The sequence below is a fragment of the Myotis daubentonii genome, chromosome 3, assembly GCF_963259705.1.
Source record: "Myotis daubentonii chromosome 3, mMyoDau2.1, whole genome shotgun sequence".
Lineage (NCBI taxonomy): Eukaryota > Metazoa > Chordata > Mammalia > Chiroptera > Vespertilionidae > Myotis > Myotis daubentonii.
Window position 1 is genome coordinate 195,647,898 of NC_081842.1, and position 22,681 is coordinate 195,670,578.

General features: G+C 53.9%; 1 protein-coding gene across 2 annotated transcripts in view; it reads left to right on the forward strand.

Moving 5' to 3' along the window:
* Positions 1 to 991: 991 nt before the first annotated feature.
* GRIK3 (glutamate ionotropic receptor kainate type subunit 3) overlaps positions 992 to 22,681 on the forward strand; it is a 196,676-nt gene continuing 174,986 nt past the window's right edge. For both annotated transcript variants that reach the window (XR_009452018.1, XM_059690155.1), the window contains exon 1: positions 992 to 1,534. Coding sequence is in view for 1 of the 2 variants with exons in the window: in XM_059690155.1 (XP_059546138.1) it covers positions 1,420 to 1,534 (115 nt within the window). In the remaining variant the exon portion in view is untranslated. The remainder of the gene's footprint in view (positions 1,535 to 22,681) is intronic.

Below are 22,681 nucleotides of genomic sequence, written 5' to 3' on the forward strand. Positions count from 1 at the left end.
GTCAAAAAGGTCATTAAACTCGCCTAACTGCGTAATTCCAGCCTCCTGCTCCAGACTCGCTCCACAGCCCTTCCCTTCCCTTGACACCAGTGCCACTTGAAAAAAAAATTTATTATTGTTAATAAACAAGGTGGGTTTTTTTTTAACCCTTTCTAGCTTGGTCCCACACGGGTCCTCCTCCATCCCACGGAAAATTACAGTTTCTCTTTATCCTTTCTCAGAAGGAATGGGGTAGGGGGTGCCAGCCCCCCTGCCTTGCTGGAAGAGAGGGATGGGGAGTACCAGGGTGCATCTTAGCTGCCGCTCTGTTGATAAGGATTTAGCCGTCTTCCTCAGAAGCCCCTGTCATAGCAGAGCACCGTGCAGTCCTGCCTTCCACAGCAGAGGGTCCGGCCTGAGCTCTCACGCCCCTACCAGCCTGCAGCTCCCTAAACCCAGCTTGGGCAATTCGCTTTGAATTCCGTCTCCCCCAGCCCCAGCTCCAACTCTGATTTCACACGGGGTGGGGTTAGGGAGGGAAACCCGTTCCTGGGTCCGTCTCCGTCCGCCGCCGTCCAGCCAGCCCCAGCAGCGTGCTAGCTGGACGGCCAGACTCCGCAGACAGCCGGCTCAGGGTCCCTCTGCTCCCGGCAGGCGCGTCTCCTTCGGCAGGTCGGGCCGCTAGGCTGCCGCCGTCTCCCAGCTCCCGGTGCCAGCTCTCCCGCTCCACGCCCGGCTCCCGGGCTCCGTGCCCTCGCAGTTGAAGGGACTAAGGGCGGCAGGGCGGGTGGGGACATCTGGGGATTGAGGAGAGTCCCCGTTTCTTGGGGCGTCCCTCCAAACCGCGTCCAGGATCCCCTTCCCCGCCCCCTGCGCAGGTGTGAGCGCGCGAGTGTAGCCTTGGCGGGTGTGAGTGTGAAGTGTGTGTGCGCGAGGGAGTGCGCGGAGGGAGCGCGGGCGGCGCGGGAGGCGGGAAGCAGGGCGCGGGGAGGGGGCTGGGAGGGAGTGTGTGCGCGCGTGCAACTCCACTCCGGGGCTTTGTGAGAGCCGGGGCGATAGCATCGGCGGCGGCTGGAGGAGGAGCGGCCCAGACGCGTGCAGCCCGCCCGCCAGCGCCCGGGAGCCCGGGCAGGTGGGAGCCCGCGCGGGAGCCGAACCGACGCGAGCAGGAGCCGAGTCCGAGCGGAGCTCGGGCGGAGCACAGGAGCCTCGCTAGCGGGCGGCCCGTGGGCGGCAGCCGGGCGGGGCAGGCGCCGGTGGGGCGGCCCCCCAGTAAGATGTGCGCGGCGCTGCGGGGCGCCCCCTACTCGCTTGGGCGCTCGGGAGCCGGGCAGCTGGGCCAGGCGGCGCCTCGGGGGCTGCTGCGCGCCCGCGCCTAGAGCTGCCGCCCCAGGGAGCCCGCCACGGCCGCGCCCCGGGCACGCTCGGCGGCGCCCAACGATGACCGCTCCCTGGCGGCGCCTCCGGAGACTGGTTTGGGAATACTGGGCCGGGCTCCTCGTGTGCGCCTTTTGGATCCCGGACTCGCGCGGGATGCCCCACGTCATCCGGATCGGTAAGAGCTCCCCAGAGCCGGGGGTCTCCGTGCGCCGGGCGGGGGCGGGAATGGGGGCCTCTGGACACGACCCCAAGGGATTTTTCCAACCCTTCCTGGCGGTCAGGGCCGGGTGACCACCTGGAGCTCTTTCTGCTGAGGACAAAGTTCCAAAGCCGGGGTCACAGGCCTTACTTATTGGGGAGGAGGCGGCCGGGCCGCGGGGGGCGAGGGGCCCTTGGCGCGCTCCCGGGAGGCCAGACCTCACAGAGGGCAGCGAAGCGTTCCAGCCCCAACCCGAGGAGCGGGCGCAGTTCCCGGCGACTGCCAGCGCGACCGGCTGCAGACCGAGTTCTGGGACCCGCTTCTCTGCGGAGCGGGAGCCCTGGGGAAGGCGCCAACTTCTCTTCCCTCCTCGCTCCCCCTGGGCCCCTCGTCCCTGCCGAGGGCATGGCTCTAGCGGCCGCGGCGGGGACGCAGGGTACAGCTTCGCATGACGGGGCAGCCAGCTCCTCTCCCGGTGCCCGCCCTTGGCGTCGGTGGCCCGCATTCAGCCCCATGGCGTGGGGCAGAGGAGCGGCAGCCGTGCGGTTCGCTCCGGCCGCCCCTCGCGGCGGAGGCCTCTCCGGCCTGGGGGCAGCGCAGGTGGGGGAAGGGAGCAATCGAGCCTGCCCAACGCGGAGCGGGAAGGCGAGGAGAGGGACGCGAGTGGTTTGTAAAGTTAGCGGAAATCCCCCTGCAGCTGGCGGCTGCTGGCGGGGCTGCGCGCAGCTTTCTGGGGCTCCTGCGTCTCCGCATCTCTCCTCGCCAGAGACTCTCACTCCGGCTTTAACTTTGTTGTGGCCGCCCCAGCACCCTGAAGGCATTGCTCTGGGCTGTGCGGGGGCGGGCTGCTTGTCCTCGGGCTGGGCCGCGCCTGGCGACGCGGGAGCCTCCATCACGCAGGGCCTGCACCCGCCGCCAGACCGGAGACCTGGGCCGCCTGCGTTCGCGAGGCGCCACCACCAGTGTCTGGCACGAGGCGGGCAGAGCTTTGCTGAGCCAGAGCTACCTTCCTCCCCAGTGGCTCTTCTCCAGGTGCGGCCCCTGGGTTGCCAGGGGGCGCAGGGAACCTATGTCGGGTTTGGTTTCGTACTTGAGGATTTTCCCAGGAGGCGTCAGATCGTGGGAACCTGTATCCTCCGTAGCTCTCTCCTGGATCCCGGACTCTCTGGCACTCGCTGTCTGGATGGTGGTAGACGCACTGCCCTGGCTGGGGCTTTCGTTCCATGCCCTGGATCCCGGCAGGTGCACACCGGGAGGCAGAGGAGCCCAGTGACTGTGCTCTGCGGACAGCCCTCACTTCAGGCTTAAACCCTTTGCAATCCAGGGTGTTCCTGGCAAGCCAAAAATATCTTCTGTCTCTGCCCCAGTGCCCAGTTTGGTCACCATTCTAGGGGCACGCAGGCCCAGCCCCAGCAGCCCCGTAGTAGTGGGCCAGCCCTTTCTTTGTTCCCTTCTTCCCTCCCTCTGTTTTTTTGGGGGGGCCTGCGTAGTAGGGTGCCCCCGGGAGAAAAGGGGGGAGGAAAGGTGCTATGTGCTCAGCTCACGCATTGCAGGATCCTCTTTCCTCTGCAGGGGTGGGATGGGCATGCTCCCAGCCCAGCCTTAGGGATGGAGGTCTTTGGGGTCCAGGAAGATAGGAGCAGGGGAGGCCAGCCCCGGAAGAAGGAGCAGAAGGGGGCAGGACCATGTCCCTCACCTGCCCCTCACGCTGTGAAATTGACTTGCACCAGGGGACTCCACACTGCCCTGAGGGGAAGCCTCAAGCCCGCCTGCCCTTTCTTGGGTTCAGTGTGTAATAATGCAATTAAGGATGGCAAAGCCCTCTTCTCTTCTAATCTTCTTCGTATTAAGCCCCAGGATTAATTAGCGTGTCGGCCCAGGCCATTTATATCCGAGAGTCTGGCCCCATTTGATTTTCAGCCCGAGGACTGGGGTGCTGTGCGCATGCCAAGTGTGACCACCAGAGCCGCGCCAGCCTGGACGGAGGATGGGAAGGCTCTGGGGCCACTGGGCTTCTCTGGAGCTTCCTGGGGAGTTGAACTCCCATCCTTCTGAGCCCAGGCTCAAGCCTCAGCTGGCGTCAGGGAACTACAGTGGACACAGCACAGAGAGAAAGATTCTCTTGCTGAAACCCAAACATACCGCCCTGGCTGGGCCCCGTGCCACCTCCCTTTTCTCCTCCCTCCCCACCGCTGTGATCTCCAGGCTCTGGCGGGAGCTGCAGGAATTGAGGTCCCAGAAATTGGGCTCAGAAGTGTGCTGTGTGCTGTGATTCCTGAGACGGGTGCCTGAGCCGCTTGGAGCAGATTCCTCCTTCAGCAGGCAGGCAGGCAGGCAGGCAGGCAGGCGTGGCGAGCACCAGCCAGGGAGAGGGTTCCCTGCAGGTGTGCAAAGGGCTCTGTGGGCCGGGGAGCAGTGTACCGCCCCCTCTCTTTGTGCCTCTTTTGGGGGCTGAAATTTCCTCTTAGACAAGGAGATGGATCGCGCAGCAGTGTGACAGAGTGTTCAAACAATCCGTCTTGAATAGATGAATTGCATTGCTCTGTCTTTTTGTAATTGTGTCTATCAGAGGAAGAGGTCAAGGCATTGATTGCTTGGATGGTTTGCAAGTAACAAAGGAGAGTGAGGGAGAGAGAGTAATTGGATTGTAGTCTGCGGGTGGAAAAATGATCATTGATTATTTTATATGAATATGTGGAAGATGTATTCTGCGTGTGATTACCAGGTACTGCTCACTGAAGGTTTTCAAGGCGTACTGTTCAGTATTTTGTTACCATTATTATCATCGCTATTATTGTTCAGCTGGATGCTGGTCTTAGCTCATGGAAAGCTGTTGAATGCATGGGTCTTCTCAGCCAGAAGGGCTCAGTGACCTCATGTGGGGACCTGGATTTCCTGGTTACATGACTCAGAACCTGAAGTGGAGGGGCCTTAGCCTGGGAGCCAGGAGCCCTGGGTTTTTTGCTCTATTTTCTGCCAGTTTACTGGGCCACCTTGTTCAGATCGTACTCTCCCTCCTAACCTTGATCGAGCCTGTTTCCCGATCTGTAAACTGTTGGGTTGGCCGTGATGGTCTGGGCTATTCCGAGGCTGCCAGGTTCCCTTTAGTGCAGGCTGGCGGGGATGTCGGCACCATTGTAGATCTGTTGCTTAGATTCGTTGTGTTTCATGAGGCTCCCTCATGTTACATACATACTGTAGGATCGAGGGCCAGCCTGGAATTTGAAAAGGGAATCAGACAGCGGTGGCAGCAGCTGGGAAGCTCGGATGGATGGTGCTGCTCTCCAGCCAGCCAGGGGTGAGGTTCAGAGCCAAATGACTGCAGAGACATAAAGCAGGTGTGTGTGTGTGTGTGTGTGTGTGTGTGTGTGTGTGTGTTTGTGTGTGTGGGGGGGGTGTACAGGGGTGGAGGGAAGGGCTGGCTCAGCTCCCGACTCTCTGAGCATCTACAGGAGAAGTAGATTGGAGCTATGAGGCCCCCCGATCCTCAGCTGGGGGGCCCAGCAGGCACCTGCAGTCTGTCCCAGAGGAGTGAGGTCCCCTCCCCCAGAGTTCCCAAACCAGCCCCGTCTGCATCTCCTCCCATGATTTCACCCAAATGGTCCTGAGCATTTGTCTCCTGAGTTTGGGAGCCGCTGCCTGTAAAACAATGAGGAATTTCTCGCAGTGACTGCTGATGTGCTGAAACATCACGGCCTTGTAGAAGCAGACAGGAGCTGAATGAAGATCAATAGGGGTTTCCCCCCTGGAAGTAAATAGCTTCAGACCTGGGAGTGGCCGGAGGGGCCTTAGAAAGCATTAACTTGAGGAATTTCTGTCTCCACTTTCTAGCCCAGCTGCTCCTGTCAGCCCAGGCATCCCTCCTTCTCAAGCTGGAGTTTAATTTCTTCTTGATGCCTGCCTTGTGCTGCGCTAAATAGTCTCTTGACGTCAGGATGATCTGGGGTTTATGCAGGCACTGAGTCCTCACTAGACCCTTCCAAGGTCACTGCATCCCCCTCCCTCGGGCACACCGGCTGATTTCAGAAGCCCAGCCCTGCTGTGTTATTTGGAAGGACTTTTCAGGGGCCATTCCTTATCCCCTCCCCCTCCAAGAACGCAAGGCTGCTTAGCTGCATACTTTGTGGGCCTCACTGAGTCACTGCGTTCCATGAGCACTCTCTGTCCCTGCCCCAGGAAACAGAGTCCACTCCGTGGCGGGGGAGGGGCGGGGGGAGTGGAGGGTGGGAGAGGCACGGACGCCCCTGTGGGCACTAGAACAACCTCTCCTCTTGGGGGAGATGCAGGGTTGTATGTAGAAGAGGCTGCAGGACTGCTTGGGGTGCTCTTTCAGGGGGAGATGTGGTTGTGTTCAACCAGGGAGGCCAAGCTTCCCCCACCCTGTGACTAACGGCTGCCCTTGCCTCTGCCTCCCATGGTTTTAGCCTGAGCCCGGCTTTGCTTGCTCAGGACCCTCCAGAGGGAACAGAGAAAGCCGCTGCTCCACTTGGCTGGGCAGCAGCAGAGGGGAGCCCGGAGCTCCCAGGCCCTGCCTGGCAACAGAGAGGACTGCAGCTCCAGGCTCAGGGCTCTTCCTCTGGGGCCCCGCTTGTCTTCCCCAGGCTGCTGTGATGGGGTTGGAGCTTTGGCTGGGTGGGTGGGCCCAGGGCCTGATTGATGCAATGGGGGCCTTGTGTGAGCTTGTGGGCTTGAATTGCTCTTCTTCCAGGTGCTGATCCCAGCAGCTGCACCAGGGGGCAGTGTGTCTGTGCCCAGGTGGCTGATTGGGCCATGTCTCCTGCCTGGGAACCCACCTTGGTCTGAAGCACAAATAAGTAAAACCACAATAATACACTGGCCCCAAGTTATTTGAGCCCGTATTCACTGCTAGGCACTGTGCTAAGTGCTTTTCACACAATGGCTAGTGATGTGGGTGAATAGTGCATGTTCAATAAGTGTAGCTGTTGCATTTCCCCCATCAGCTTATTTAGTCTTTACCACCCTGCAGGCATTATTCCCATTTTGCAGATGAGAGAACTAAACGTGGTGAAGTCACTTGCCCAAGCTAACACAGCCAGTAAGTGATAAGGCAGAATAAGAACTCACCTGCTGTCAGCCTGACTCCAGAGCTCTGTGCTTTTAGCTGCCTGTGTAGTTGGGAGATAGACAACAATGCTTTTTACAGGCAGCTGAGTGCAATGCCCCACCCCCGTGGTTCTGGGTGCTGAGTGGGGCAGGGCGGGCTGTTTCACCGGCTGTAGGGGATAGCTGTGGGCTGTGTGACATTAACCCTTCCCGTGCCAGTCAGACTGTCCTTGCTGATGGGCCATGTGGCAGATATGCTTCCTTGAGAGGGAGGGTATGGGTGGTTTCCCACCCCTGCCGCCAGCACACATTCTTATTGTGACTACACCCCACCTTGTTCAGCCTTCTGCACTCTGCCCAGCACTTTAATCCAAGCCTGAAATGAAGCTTGGACTCGCCCTTGAGTGTGGCCAGTCTCCTCCCCCCGGCCCCCAGGAATGCCTCTGCTCTGGGGACTCCACCTTACATGTCCCCTGGCAGCCATTCGGTTGTTCTCAAAGACATCATCAGAGCCTTGAGGGAACCCCAGGGCCTCATGTCTGTGTCTTCCCCTCACCTCCATCCCCATCAGCTAGTGACCTGGCCAGAGAAGGTAGCTGGTGAATTAGTTTTTTATTCTCTACTCCTTCTGTGACCTCCTTTCCCCTCGCCAATCCTGTCCCCTCTTCTCTTCTACATCCTTTCCAGGTTAATAGGTCTTATGGTCATTTTATTTGTAAGCAAAAAAATCACATCCTAACCTTCTAAATAGAGCCTGCCTTGCTAGGAATCGAATTTGGGGGACAATATGAGGGTAAGGCCCACTGACACTGGGCCCTGGAATGTGCATTGCTGTTCTACAGACAGTATGGGTAGGGTGTGGGGACCTGGGTGCAAGAGCTTCCCAATTCACCCTTCCCCATCAGGAAGACTGAACCCTTCTTTCCAACCATGTTCCTTCTCCAGGGGGACACGGAGTGGCTGGGACAATGGTGGCTGCCAGGGACTGAACTGTTCTAGAAGTGGGGGAAGCTGCACTGCTCAGAGCCCCTACAGAGGTGACAGATTTGAGACAGGCACAATCAGAGAGATTGTGTTATTTTCTAGGGCCTCAGTTTCCTTATCTGTAAAATGGGGATGATACTGCCTGCCTCATAGAGTCAAATAGGTGTGATGCTGTCCAGAGATCAGCTTTTCTCCTTTTGTTGTTTGAGGAGTCTGACACGTGCAGGGCCAGGACTAGGGTGAGGTGTGTGAGGCAGCTAAAGAACAGGATTTCAGGAGGCTCTCAAGTGGCAACCTTGCATTTGCATAACTGGACGTGAGAGCAGGTGCCTCCTTAAGTTTTGTGCCCCTCGGTGCCTCACTGGCCTCCACCATCACCTGTGTTTGCTCATGGAGTCCATGTTTTCTTGTGCTCCAGAGACAACATCTTAACCAAGTTGTGATTGGGAGAGAGGACACTGGATTGAGGGTGAGGGGCCTGGGTTTGAGGACAGCAGGCCATTCTGAGTTTGCTTTGGTCTCCCGTTAGCCGCATGTTGTAGCAGCCGTGCCCAGAGCACCCTGCCCCCCTTATCTTGCTGTCTTTCCTTTGGAATTGCCTCCAGGGTCCACTCTACCTCCTGCTCCAGCCTGTCACTCCCCTCTCCGCAAAGGTCACCTTCCCACGTCCTTCTCCTTGCTTCCTCTGACCTTTAGACCTTGTTTACTAATGCTCATCGACCTGGTTATAGTGTTGCTTGTGAGTGTCTAGTGCAGCCATGGGCAAACTACGGCCCGCGGGCCGGATCCGGCCCGTTTGAAATGAATAAAACTAAAAAAAAAAAAAAAAGACCGTACCCTTTTATGTAATGATGTTTATTTTGAATTTATATTAGTTCACACAAACACTCCATCCATGCTTTTGTTCCGGCCCTCCGGTCCAGTTTAAGAACCCATTGTGGTCCTCGAGTCAAAAAGTTTGCCCACCCCTGGCTAGTGCATTGTGTTATGCCATCGAGCTGCCCAAGGGTACCTAAGGCCACCTCTCCCTCATCACTACCAAGAGGCAGAATGCCTTTTTTGGAATGAAATAATATATCTTATTGATTCTAAGAACATACACACACACACACACACACACACACAGAGACGTTTCACATCTTTAAAATCAGCGTGTCTCACAAGTCATGTCTGAGTTTACTTGAAAGATTTTTTTCTTTCTTGGCACTTCGCTTTGATGAAATGGGGTGGACCTGAGTTTGAATGTGAGTCTAATATAGCCTTGCTGTGTGACCTTGGGTAAGTCACTTTATCTCTGAGCCTCCATTTCTTCATCTGTAAGATAGAATTATTAATGTTAGTTTAATCTATAGTCAGATGTGTTCCACCTACAAAAATGTCATATGGTTGAATCTTATAGTGCCTTCTTCATCGGATTAGTGTGAGGATTAAAGGAGATAAAATATACAACTCTTTGCACAGGGCCTAATGCTTAATAAATGTTAGGAGAAGAGGATTCCCTAAGGGTGGAGGCCATGTCTCCACCATCAGACTGTGAGCTCTGAGGCTGTCTGCTTCTCATGCACCCTGTGCCTTATACCAACCCTCTTGCTCAATATTCCATGCAGCTTAACATGTGGTGTTTGCCCACTACCCGCATACCCATGTGCCTGCAGTGGAATTCGCAGCCTGTGACAGTTACCCAACACGCTAGGGAGCAGGAGAGGTGTCCTTCCTGGATGTCAGCTCCCAGACTCCCCCGGGCCTGTTATTTCTCACGCACCTGCCGCCACAGGGTGCTGGTTTTTCCCTACATTTGCAGCATTTTCACTGAAATGCATTTTGCATGGATCTAGAGATTGGATGATTCTGGTTATGGGATGCTCTTGAGGGATTGGTCCAGGGAGTCCTCATCAGTCCTTGGATGGGGAGTCCAATCTGGCTTGCTGGGCAGGCAGCTAGTAGTAAATTTCCTCCTTCTTGTCCTTGCCCCTTAGCAGGTGCAGCCCAGAGAGGGTCTTTGGCTGGAGGCTGGGCCCCCAGGGATGAGACACTGCTGGCTCTGCTGGGAGACAGCAGGTAATGAGGCTGCGGCAAAAGCCAGGGAGCAGAGAGTCCCCATAGTGATCATTCAGATGGGAGAAAATGAGATTGGGGCGGGGGGGGGGGGGACGTGCGCAGAGGAGTGGCGGCTCGACTCCAAATCCTTTGGTTCCATGCTGAATGGTGGTGAAGAAAGGCAGAGGGGAAAAGAGGAGCAAGAAGGAGCTAGAATTCTTGTTTATGTGCAGAGGGTTCCAATCCATAGGAGACAACTAAGTCTTGCACTATTAAAGGGGCTGGTGCACTCAGGCTGCCGATGGAAGGGGGTTTATAGAGTTCTCAGAACAACTGCAGGGATGAGCTCTTTAAAGATGCGAACAAGGGAGACTTCTGCAAAGCCTTCCTGCATCTGCTTTGCAGAACTGAAATATGCTATTCCGAAAAGCCTGCCCAATTGGGCGGAAAAGCAGGAGCAGGCAGCCACGGACTTCCCAGGGCTCCGGGCATCACATTTCCCTGCTATGGTGAAGAATTACAGAATCCAGGCTGAAGAGAGACCCGGGGGTCATTCCAGGCCTCTGATTCCCAAACATTAGCATGCATAAGAGTCACTTGGAGCGTTCAGTAAAAATACAGACTGCTGGGCCCCGCCCTCACAGCTTCTGATTCAGTGTGTTCAGGCCAAGGCTTGAGAATTTGCATTTTAACAGGTTCACAGATAATGCTGATGCTGTTCATCTGAGGACCACACTTTGAGAACCACTGTTCTAAGTCACAGTGCCTTTAGCAGGTGCATGTCTCATCTCTGATTGAACACCACCTGTAAAAGAAAGCTCACCACTTTTGACCTTGCTTTGTTCCTGATTGCAAATGTTTTGGCCCCTTCCCATCTTTGTTGCAAATTTCCCCCTCAAACTTGTCTTCCTGCAGTTCCAGGGAGGGCAGTGTAACTTGGACATTGAAAATGTAGGTTCTGAAGTCTGTCTGACTTTAAGCTCATATATATATATACTAGAGGCCCGATGCACGAAATTCATGCATGGGTAGGGTCCCTAGGCCTGGCCAGCAATCAGGGCTATCTGTGGGGTGACCAGTGGGGCGATGGGGAATCAGGGGGTGGGGAGGGAAGCACTGGCACCCACCTTGGCCAGCCTGGTGCCTCTGTGGGAGGTGACTGGTGGGAGCTGCATATCCTATCTAATAAAAGAGAAACATGGTAATTGGCGTACGACCGCTACCCTTCCCATTGGCTAATCAGCGAGATATGCAAATTAACTGCCAGCCAAGATGGCGGCCGGCAGCCAGGCAGCTTGAAACTAACATGAGGCTTGCTTGCTTCAGTGACGGAGGAAACCAACGTTCCCCACCTGCCTTGCCGGCCTCTGAGTTTGCAGTTTAAAAAACATTGTAACAAATATAGAAGCTAAACAAAACCCCAGAAACCTGCTTTCAGCGAGCCTGGGATCTCAGAGCTGGAATTGATACAGAGTTTCGATTATAGAACCTAAACAAACCAGATACCTGTTTTCAGCAGCTGAGGCCTAAGAGCTGGAGCCTCAGAGCTAAAGCTGGCCCAGAATAAAAGAAAAAAAAGAAAAAAAGGAGCAGTTGGGAGCTTCAGTCCCAGCCTGAAAACAGCCCTCAGCCCCTCACCCAGACTGGTCAGGCACCCCAGTGGGGACCCCCACCCTGAAGGGTGTGTGACCAGCTGCAAACAGCCCTCAGCCCCTCACCCAGGCTGGCCAGGCACCCCAGTGGGGACCCCCACCCTGATCCAGGACACCCTTCAGGGCAAACCAGCCGGCCCCCACACGTGCACCAGGCCTCTATCCTATATAGTAAAAGGGTAATATGCCTCCCAGCACTGGGATCAGCATGACGGGGCAGCACCCAAACCCCCTGATCACCCTGCAGCTCTGTGTGTGACAGGGGGCGGGCCACAACCTCCCTATCTGCCCTGCTCTGTTCCTGACAGGGGAAGGCACCCCAACCCCCTGATCGGCCCTGCTCTGTGCCTTAGATAGGGGGGAGCTCCCCAACCCTCTGATCACCCTGCGGCTCTGTGTGTGACAGGGTGCGGCGCCCCAACCCCCCCACCCCACAGGCCCTGCTCTGTGTGTGACGGGGTAGAGCCATAACCTCCCCATCGGCCCTTCCCTGAGTGTGACAGTGGCGGCGCCCCAACCCTCTATCGGCCCTGCTCTGTGGGTGATAGAGGGCGGCACCCCAACCCCCTGATCTGCCCTGCTCTATGTGTGACAGGGGGCGGTGCCCCAACTCCCCTAACGGCCCTACTCTGTGAGTGACGGGGGGAGCTCCTCAACCCCCTGATGGGCCCTGCTCTGTGCGTGACACGGGGGAGCTCCCCAACCCCCTAATCAACCCTGCTCTGTGCGTGACAGGGGGCAGTGCCCCAACCCCCTGATTGGCCCTGCTCTGTGCGTGACAGGGGGTGGCGCCACAACCTCCCCATCGACCCTGCCTTGAGTGTGACAGGGGGCGGTGCCCCACCCCCCAATCGGCCCTACCCTGAGCGTGACTGAGGGTGGCATCGCAACCTCCCAATCCGCCCTGCTCTGTGCATGACAGGGGGCGGCACCCCAACTCCCCAATCGGCCCTGCTCTGAGCCTGACCAGGGGCTGCACCTAGGGATTGGGCCTGCCCTCTGCCACCCGGGAGCAGGCCTAAGCCAGCAGGTCATTATCTCCCGAGGGGTCCCAGACTGCGAGAGAGCACAGGCCGGGGCTGAGGGACCCCCCCTCTCCCCCGAGTGCACAAATTTTTGTGCACCGGGCCTCTAGTATATATATAAAATGTTGACAGTATTACAGATGTCCCCCATTCTCCCCTCTTTGCCCCTCTCCACCCAGTCCCTGCCCCACCCCAGGCCTTCACCACACTATGGTCTGTGTCCATGGGCTCTGCGTATATGTATATAAGTTCTTTGGACTTTAAACTCTGATTCTCTCCCTCCAGGCTCTGTCACTTTGGGTAAGTCACTTCACTTCTTTAAACCTAGATGTTCTCATCTGCAAAAGGGGGATAATGAAAGATTTGATCTCGTGGGATCACGTGAGAATTCACTTACTCGGAACAAAGGAAGCTCTCAATACGTTTCAGCAATCCGGCATTGTGGAGGAGCTCACAGGTCCTGCAATCGACAGCCTGCGTTTGAAAGCCGCCTCCATCCCTTCCCACCTGTGTGATCTTGGGCACAGTATTTAATTTTGAAAAATAATAGTAATAATGGTAGAACCTGCCTCACCAGGTTTTTATAAGGACTAAATTAGTTTGTGCATGTAAAGTTTAGACCATAGCCATGTAAGAGCTCACTGAATGTTAGCCATTACATTTATGATCTTACAATTATGATCGCCCTGCCCACTGGTTCTGGTTCTAGTTTGCTCTCTATCCCACAATGAAGCTCTACAGAAATGTAAAGGTATTTCTCTGGATTACAGATGCCAATTCTTCCGGCGTGGTGTCGAGAGCTAATCATAGTACTGCTTGTGTATTGAAACCAGTAAGCTCCTCACCTCCTCAGATCTAGTTATACAGCCCCAGATTATTCTAGCCTGTCAGCAGCCGTTTCACTCTGTTGATTTATACTGAGCTGGTGATCCCATGAGATCACGAGGTCTTTTCCACAGGCATCGCTGCTGATCTATAACTTCTCTCATCCTCTCTTTGGCAGTTGATCTTTTGAGCCTAAAGGCAGGACCTGTCATTTATCCCTAGTAAACCCTATTATTGAACCCTTGGGTGGTTATTCTTCTCTTTGTTTCTGGAGCACCAAAGCCTGTTCCCTTCCCTCCAACCCCAGGAGGTAGGCATGCATTTCACCGTCTCCTTCCTCCCTGGCCTCCCAAAGAGGTTGGGTGGTTATTGGCCTGCAGTATGGTTGGGGTTGGGAACCACTGCTCTGGGCAGTGATGCTTCTGTGGCTCCTTTTCTGTTGTCTGGTATGCTTTGTGCCATCTGAGCCTGGGATCAGCACCCTCTCTCACGTCAGCTATGTCTGCCATCCATATGTTAGTCAGCACATGACCAGTGTCAGAGTCTGTTGGCTTTATTCAGCGGCCTTGGACCCATGACTACCTTACACTTTAACCAGCTTTGAAATCCCATTGGCTTCCTCATGTTCTCAGGCCCTTTATCACCTGCCCTGGTTGGCATCTCCAGACTCACACACTGTTCCACTTTGCCTCACACCACTTCTCAGCTCCATTGTACTGAACATCCAAGTCCCCAGGAGGCACTATGCCTTCCCTCATGCTCTGTGCCAACTTCTAGTTACCTCTCAGGTCTCAGCAAACATGTCTTTCCCTCCAAGAAGCCTTTCTCGACTCCCACCTCCTTCTGTGAATCCCCACAGTGCCCTGAACTTCCTTGTCATAGCACTTACTGTACTGTAATTCTTGGTTACCTGTACATGCATGGGCCAAAGCTGACTTGTCCAATGCATCTAACACTATGTGTGGCACCTTGTAGGTGATTAATGACCATTTGTTGAATAAATGAATGCATTGATGAATACAGTCATTTGAATGTAAGACAGTCTAACTACCCTGTCATTCAGCTCAACACATTTTCCACATTGTCAACAGGATTTCATGGAAGACATTGTTAGCGTCTTGGACGAAGACTGTGTCCTAATAGTGTCCATGTGTTCTTCCGCTCCATCAGCTAAGACCTTTTCCATGTAGACTGTTGGGAAGAGCTGGAGAATACAGCGCAATGGGCTCTTCTTTCTCAGGCTTGGTCTAGGCTCGGCCTTCATATCTGTTGTCTGGTTCATCTCAGGATGCTCCTCTTGAGAGAGACACAAGTTGTCTACTTCAATAAAAGACAGGAGAAAACACCATGCTCTACCTGCCTTTTCTGGCTTCAGCCCTCCCTCCTTCCCACCCTCCCCTCAGCATCTCTGCTGCTCACTCTGGGAGCTGAACCAAGGAAGGGAATGTCTGCTGTTCCTTCCTTAATAGGCTGGTCACTCAGGACAGCTGCCTGGCAGGGCTGTGGCTGTATCACTGAGCTGCCACCAGGCATGGGACAGGCCTCCTCTTTTCCTGTCGTCCCCATATCACTGGATCCCGATAGGATGTGTAGACAACAGGACTACATGACAGCTTTATGGAAAGCGAGGTCGTCACTTAACCTGGAGCTTCAGGCTGTATAGACAGTCAGCCTGGGCCGTTTAACACTGGGAACATATCCACCATCCACCCTGGGTTCTGGGGAATGTGAATGTGTGCACATGTATGTGTTTGTGTACTTGTAAGAGGCAGCCAATTGGAGGTTTTTTCTATAGCACAGGCTTCCAGAATTGGGGCTCAACAGCCATTCTTTACCCCAATTCTTTAAGTGATGGCCCCAATTCCTGACTGACTGGGCTCATCTGTGCACTGCATTAGTATAGCTGAGAGTGAGGGCAGTACAGGTTTGCAGTGTAGCCTCCTGAACATGGCAGGACCAGGACCACCCCTGAGGCCAGGCCCTCCCCTTTCTTGCTTCCCTTCCCAAGGAAACAGATGACACATTATGAGCAGAAAGAGCCTGTTGCCTACATGGCCATTTTTCCTGCTCAGTTTAATAGAGGTGACAGCCGTCTATTTTACTTGTCTCGTAACATCGAATCAGTAAATAAAATATGGGTGAACTCGCAGGTTTAGCTGAATTATGGCTGGTCCATGGGGACTGAGGGCTGGGGAAGAGTTGAGCAGAAATAGAATTCCTAGCTTCTTGCAAAAGTGGCTGAGCCTGTGTCTTTCTCTGGATCCAGAAAGTCTTTCTGTGTCGGAGGAGGCCAGGCAAGGTCATCCTGTTGGACAGTCTCTGAGCCCATGGAGAACATAAGTGGAGGCACCCCAAATATTGGCCACAGGAGTGCACTCCCTGTCCCCACTCTTTTCTTTCACAGATTGGGATACAGAGAAATGAAGGGGGAAATGACTGGAGTCACACACCTGGTGAGCCATGAGGAAAATAATACGAAAACATGGGTCTCTAACCCCCAGTCTATTAGGAAAATTCCATCCACTTCCTGTTACACCCCCTACACACACACACACACACACACACACACACTATAGGTTTTAAATTTTCAGCCTTAAGAAAGATAAGGAGACTAGATTTTTCCACTGTGGCAAAACAGTTATAAAACCTTTTTTCCATGTTGAGGGAGAAGTACAAATCAGATTCACATGTGTTTATAAAAGCTCATAGATGATGATACACCCTGTGTGTTTTGGCGAGAAGCAGGGAAATTAAGGTTCACCCCTAACCTCTGAGTTCAGCACCACGGAGAGCGGCCAGGCCCTCGGGTAGTGAGTGGGCGCCTCCTACACGCTGACTTCTCCAGTAAGGGTGATGTGGTTATTGTAACGTCTTGCGAAACAGGCATTCTTTTTCCAAATGCTATTCCTCTAGGACTCTGCTGTTCATAAACCGGGCTGAGGTGTTTAGCAGACACAGTGGGCTAGTAAGAGCTGTTATTGTGGCCGTTCAAATTGAGTATCTCACAGAAAAAAAATGAAGTGAATGGATAGAATTTTCTCCCTCCCTCCCCCCGCCCCTCATAAATGGTTCTTAAACCTGTTGTGCCTTGTACGGCTTGTCTGCTAGGGAGCAGTAGCAGATGACAAAACGAGTGACTATTCCGTTGTCAAATATCACACCTGATACCAAGAGTCCCTGCTCAGCTTGTCAGCATCTTCTCTCGCATTGCATTTGGTAAGTAGGCATGTGTTATCTGTCTTTATCCTGCTAAATGTGATTTCTTGAAAGTATTTTTGTGTGGTATTGTTTCTCGAGTTGCAGAGCGCTGCATACCTGTAATAGAACTGTGTTTTCTGCTAGTAGTAAATAAAATTCCTTTTTGTTCAGGTAATGGGAATTAAATGTGTCACAGCTTTGTGGCACTCCCCAAAGAACCCAGCGGTACCAGGTGCTCCACCACCTGCATGTGTCTGAGAAGCCTTGTGACTGGGCTGGGCGTTGACAAAGGTCTCTCCCACATAGGAAAGTGACCTCAGCATGCCTCAAGAGCGAAGGGGAGCTTTTGTCCACCACTGGGGACTGAGAGTTGGCTGGAACTCCTGGACTAGAAGCCAAAGGGCACAGGAGGCTAAGAGTCTTGGAGGGATAAGAGTTAGGGGAATTGGCTTTTGCCTCTGAACGAGGAGTAAGATTTAGGTGAATGGGCTGCAGGGATTTAGGAGGCAAGATGGCACCTTGAAGTCATACAGCAGCTGGAACGATCTGAAATGGGCAGGGAGGAAGGGGGCCTACTAAGTAGGGTACTCCAGGGGCCCTGACTCGAGACAGCTCAGTAAGGGGGGACTGGGGTTGTTGCTGCTCCTGCTTGGATTCACAGAATCAGAGAAATCTGCTTTGGAAATGTGGCTATTTTTATGCTGTTTGTAATTGTTTGTTTCCTGTCTTCTTCACGTGGACTCTGGGCTGACTCATTGCTTCACTGAACATTTTTGAGCGTCTACTCTGTGTACTGCAGAGCATGCAGAGCAGGGGATTGCCACAGCCCAGGGGCACGGAGCAGTGTTCCTGGACCTGCTGGCATCTGAATGGCCTCACGTAGGTCCAAGAAGCTGACCTGCCGGGATAGCTGTGGCTGCTTGAACGTTTAGGTCCATACAGTTCAGACCAGAGCCCTGCACTGGATCTCCCTCATTCTCCTGTGTGCTGGGGAGGAGCACTGAGGCTCAGAGAGGAGAGGCAAGTGAAAACCCACCCAGCACAACCGCCGCTCTTCCCTGTCACCCTTCCCTCCGCCCTCCTTCTTGTCCTTGCCCCTTCGCAGCCATTCTATCGCTGCTGTTGTTCTGAGAACTCTTCTCTCCTGACCTGTCACACGCCATCCTCAAGTCCTGCTCAGGGTTCTTTTGGGCCAGTTCTCTGTCTCCTGACAGAACTGGACCTTAACATGTCTAGATGGGGTGGGTACCGGTGTAAGGAGGAAGGGGAACGGTAGGGGCAGGGGTTAGTATCCTATTTGGAGTTTCTGAAGGATACGGATCTGTCTCCTGGGTGAGAAAGTTTTTCTTTCTGGCTGATCCAGAGTCTTCCTGCTACAATGTAAATCCGCCTCATCCAGGATCTGACACGGCTATTTGTGGAGTTCGGGAGGGAGCAGCTAGATTGGAAGCCAGTAGCTTCAGGGACTTTTCTTCTGGGGCTGTAGCAAAGAAGCTCTCAGACAATTAAACTGAAATGGCTACAATTTTGCTCACAAGGTCTTGGACAGATTTATAATATTTTCTCTTTTAAAAAATTGGGACTTTTTTTCATGGAGACAGTAATTTATGGAATAATCAATTTCTTTATCTACCTAATACATTGGAGTGATTTGTCAGTGTGGGCATTAATCTCTCCCAGAGGCTGGGGAGGGCAGACAGCCTTGGAGCCTGACTCACCCGCCAGAAGGTGGCTTTTCCTGTGAGCTACTTTGATTCCAGACCTGGATCTAAGGCCCGTAGTGAGAAAGGCCTGGGGGTCCTGCAACCCCACTCAGAGAAAAAATGCTAATGCTTCCTCCTTACCAGTCTCAGCCCCACCCAGAGAGAAGGAAAGTACAGCACGTGCTGCCCCTGTTGAACAGGCATGGAGATGAAGTGCCACAGAGGATGCTCAAAGACCAGAGCTGGGAGACGTGAGGGCAGCCGTGGTCATCTCTAAATCTCCGAGGGCTGCAGCATGGGAGAGGGAGCAAACCTGGTTTCAGAGGCCCCAGTAAAGAGAATTGGGGCCAGTGGGTGATAGTCCAAGAAGGCAGACTTTGATTCAATGCAAGCTATCTCATAGTCAGTGCTATTTGAAGATAAAATAAGATACCGTGGGAAGTAGTGAACTTCCTGTTATAGGAGATATTCAAGAACAGATTTGCTTTCACTCTGGTGTTCTAGGCATCCCCAGCTGTGCAGCTAGAGGTGCTATAAAAATCCAGGCTTCCTCAGCACCCTGAAAGGCCAGGGCTATGCCTGCTCCACGTGATATAAATTCCATGAAGTCTGAGCTTCATGGTTGCAAGGAATACTCTTACCAGGCTCTTCCCTGCATGTCTCCTTCAGCACTTCATCCCTTGGCAGCGCCCATGGGTCAGGTCAGGAAGGAAACTGGGTGCTGCAGCCAACAGGGAAAGCCCTGCCGTCAACGTTTTGAGCCGTATAATGCCAAATATGCCAGGGTGCCTGATTTCATTTAATTTTCACATCTCTCTGATGTATGATTACCTTTTCCGTAGGTGTAGAAACTGATGTCTAAAAATGGTGGATAGTCCAAAGTCATACAGCTGGTCAGGGTGGCGCTGTGTCCACTCATTCCCACAGGCAGTTGTTTCCTCAGCGAGACCTTATTGAGCACCTACTATATGCCAGCCCCGTGCCAAGTGCTGTGATTACAAGGGTGAGCAGGATGGGCATGACCCTTGCCCTCATGGAGCTTGCTGTCTGGCAGAAAGACAGATATCAAAGCCATTGCAAGTTCAAAGGGAGTTACAGAAGGGAAGTGCAGGCTGCCAGGGGACATCAAGAAAGACTTCCCTGAGGAGGTGACATTTGGACTGAGACCTGAGGGACAGTTAGGTGAAAGCAATGGGCGGGAGGGAGAGATGTTTTCTAGGTAGAGGGAATAGCACACACAAGTGCCCGAGGGGCAGACAGTTGTGTTAAGCTGAACCACATAAACTACCAATTTTGTAGGTCAAACATCAACAATTTCATGTTTCAAACTAGTGTTTAAAAACCTTAAGGAAGTCCAGTGTGAATGGAGTGAACAAAAGGGATAAGGCCTGAGTGGTGGGCCTCACAGAAGGCTGGACAAGCCAAGGCAAGGAGGCTGGACTTTATCTCAAGGCACTAGGGAGCCATTGAGGACTATGTGAAGGGGAGCAGCATAATCAGATGTATATATATGGAAAGTTGTCCTGATGTCTATGTGATGTGACAGCAGTGGGTACAGGTGGAAGCTGAGGGGCCATCAAGAAGCTGTTTAGGCCTAGCCTGTGTGGCTCACTGGTTGAGCATCAGCCTCTGAACCAGGAGGTCACGGTTTGATTCCCCATCTGAGTACATGCCTGGGTTGTGGGCTCGATCCCTGGTGCGGGGTGTGCAGGAAGTAGCCAATCAATGATTCTCTCTCCCTCTCCCTTCCTCTCTGAAATCAGTAAAAACATATATTTTTAAAAAGAACCTGTTTAAGTAGTCCAGGTGAGAAAGGACAGGGAGATGTGGAGACAGAATAGAGGATGGGTTAGACACCATGTGTCCTGACTCCTGGTCTAAAGCCCTTCGCAGAAGCCTGGCGATCCCTTTGCCCCAGGCCTGAGCACTGGAGGCCAGGCCATGACACGCATGCGTGGTCCAGTCCTAGAACTATGTATCTTTTTTGTGAGACCTCCATCAGTGAATGCCACATCAGACTGTCCGCAAGCTCAGCTGGGCCTCCAGCACCATTTCATGCCTCTCCGTTTTGACCAGAAAACCCCTAGGAGTATTCTGTCTCCTGGCACCCAAGGTGGTGAGCACTCCTCGGTGGGGGGGGGGTACTGCTCTCCTCAGTGCCTCCTCCAGCAGGCAGGCCAGTCCTGGGCATCTGGTTGCCCAGCCAGGCCTTCTGCAAGTCCTACACCCCACTGACGACGTGGCAGCGAGGCCCAAGGAAGGGGCTCTATTCTTGGTTTTTTCCTTAGGAGTCTCCAAGAACCAGGAGCTTCCCTGTGGCTGAAGCCCCTTCGCCCACTGATGGGGAGCCGCCTTGGTGAGAGGAGGGAAACCTCGGCCTGCAGGGCAGGTGCAGGGGCCCCTGTCCCCAGGACGGCTGCGGCAGGGTGGGAGTGGCAGCCCACACGGCTCTGCCGGGCTATGCTTCCCTTTACTTTCAATTTCCAGCACCCGTTCTCATATAGAACCATGATCCACTCCAGGCAGGCAGAGCTGTTTGGGACTCCCATGCTTCTGCATTCTGTGCTTCCCACCTGTCACGCCTTCTCCTCCTTGGCCTCCTGCTGAATTTCTTCTATCTCAGACCTCATGTCCTGTGGCAAGTCTCACCTCCTCCAGGAAGCCTCCTCTGATGCACTAGGCAGTTGGTCACGACCTCCCCAAGGCCCCCTGGAGCCTTTCCCCTGCTTCCTTTTCAGAGCACTTCTCACTGGTGCAAAAATAATTCCCCCCCTCCCCGACTAGTCTTCCTCGAGGCCCTGGAGCTCACAGCATTGAAGCTTATGGACCTATGATTGCGTTCGCCCCGGACTGTTTTTATATTTTGTTATTAAAGCAATACCAACAGCAGAACCTATCTGCTCTCTTGAAAACAAACTCCGTAGCCTAAAATTCAAGGAATTCTCTTTCTGAACTCTGTTTCTAGGCTCGCTCCCTACCCACCCACCCCCCCAACACATATAAATTTAATTTTAAGTTGAATTAGTTTTTTTAAGGTAAGTTAGCCAACATTAAAAAAATGGAATTTTTTTATATAAAATTTTGGATTTCCAGCCTCTTTTCCCACATTCCCACATGCCACAGGCCCCACCTCGCCCTATAGTGCGTCCCCTGCATTTGGGCCATTTACTATCATGCATGTGCTGTAGAGTTAAAAGGGAAAAGTAAAATATTTTGTGTGCCTGTGTTTTATGATCAGGAGGAAACAAGAGAGAGGCTAAGAGAACCACTCATTTCAAATATTTTTCTCTCCCTCCTGGTCCTGCCTCTCTGTAGGCTTCCCAGTGGCTCCCACAGGCACTGAGTCCCTGACCCCACTTGGACCAGGAGCTTCTCAAAGGCAAGGCCCTTATCTCATTCCTATTGGTAATAACAGCTACTGCCATCGAGGCCTTTTCCAGCTCATTTAACCCTCACAGCAACCCTAAGGTGGGTGCAGTTATCCCCACTTTCCAGATGAGGGGCCTGAGCCCTGGTGAAGTGTAGGCACCAAGGTTCGCACGCTGGTCTGCCTGGCTCCATCTCAGTTCCCTGTGTAGTCCAGCAGCTGCCCCAAGCCAGGCCCGCAGTAGCCAGTTAGCAAGTGCCCCACAAATCAAATTGAATCCCCGAGGGGCTGGGTGGGGCCCGGTGGGGACACCCCTCCCCCTCCTCCAGAGCGGACAGTGGTCTGTTTAGGATGCTTCTGGTTCTTTCCTTCTCTGGTGCCTGGCTGTCTCCGCTCTGCTGTGTATCTCCAGGGCAGCATTACTGGGAGTTAGGTTAACATGTGCTGGGCAGAAAACCCGCTGCGAGTCCCTTCACGTTCCCATGTTTTTGAGGCGCCAGGACCTGGTGCAGGCATCTGAGCTCTGCAGGAGGAGCATTTTAACAACCTCTGTCCTTGTTCGCTCCCTGCAGTCCTCGCAGTGGCCGCGGGCCCATCACTCCGACGACACAGTCCCAGCGACTAATTGGGCCTGGATAATAGGCCACACAGACACAGTCCTTTACCCACTCCCTCCAGGCTCCAAGGGGCCATACAAAGTAGGAAGCTCCACAAAGCTGCCACTTCTGCTTGATGAGGGCTGGGAAGGAGGGGAGAGGCTGTGCCCCACACCCAGGCAGGCGTGAGGTGCTGGACACCCTCACCCTGGCCAGGCTACAGGTGGGTGGGGGACCTATAGTGAGAGTGTGGGCTGTCTGGTGTCATGGCAAGAGCCCCTCGTGGACATTGTCAGGAGGTGGCTGCAGAAGAAAAATTTAGCAAAGCAAGCGCCAGCTGCCAGCCTAGAGCAGTGCTGGTAAACTCAGCCTCACCCAGGTCCCGGATGGCATTATCACCAGTGGCCCCTTGGAGCCAGGTGGCAGTGGGAAACAGATGAATTGGGGAGATGTGTTCTCTGAAGAACCTCTAGCTTTCTAAGCAAGCAGATTAAGTTCTGGACCAAGTGGGGCTCCTACGTCCTTGGTACTTGGGGCTGGCCATGGACTTGTCTCTGGAATGCCAAGTCCACTCACTCTGTGTCCTTCAATGTTCTCTACAGTGAGCTCAGCAGGCAGGACAGGACGGGGACTCCCCAAATTGCACGGGAAGAAACTGAGGTTCAGTGGGGC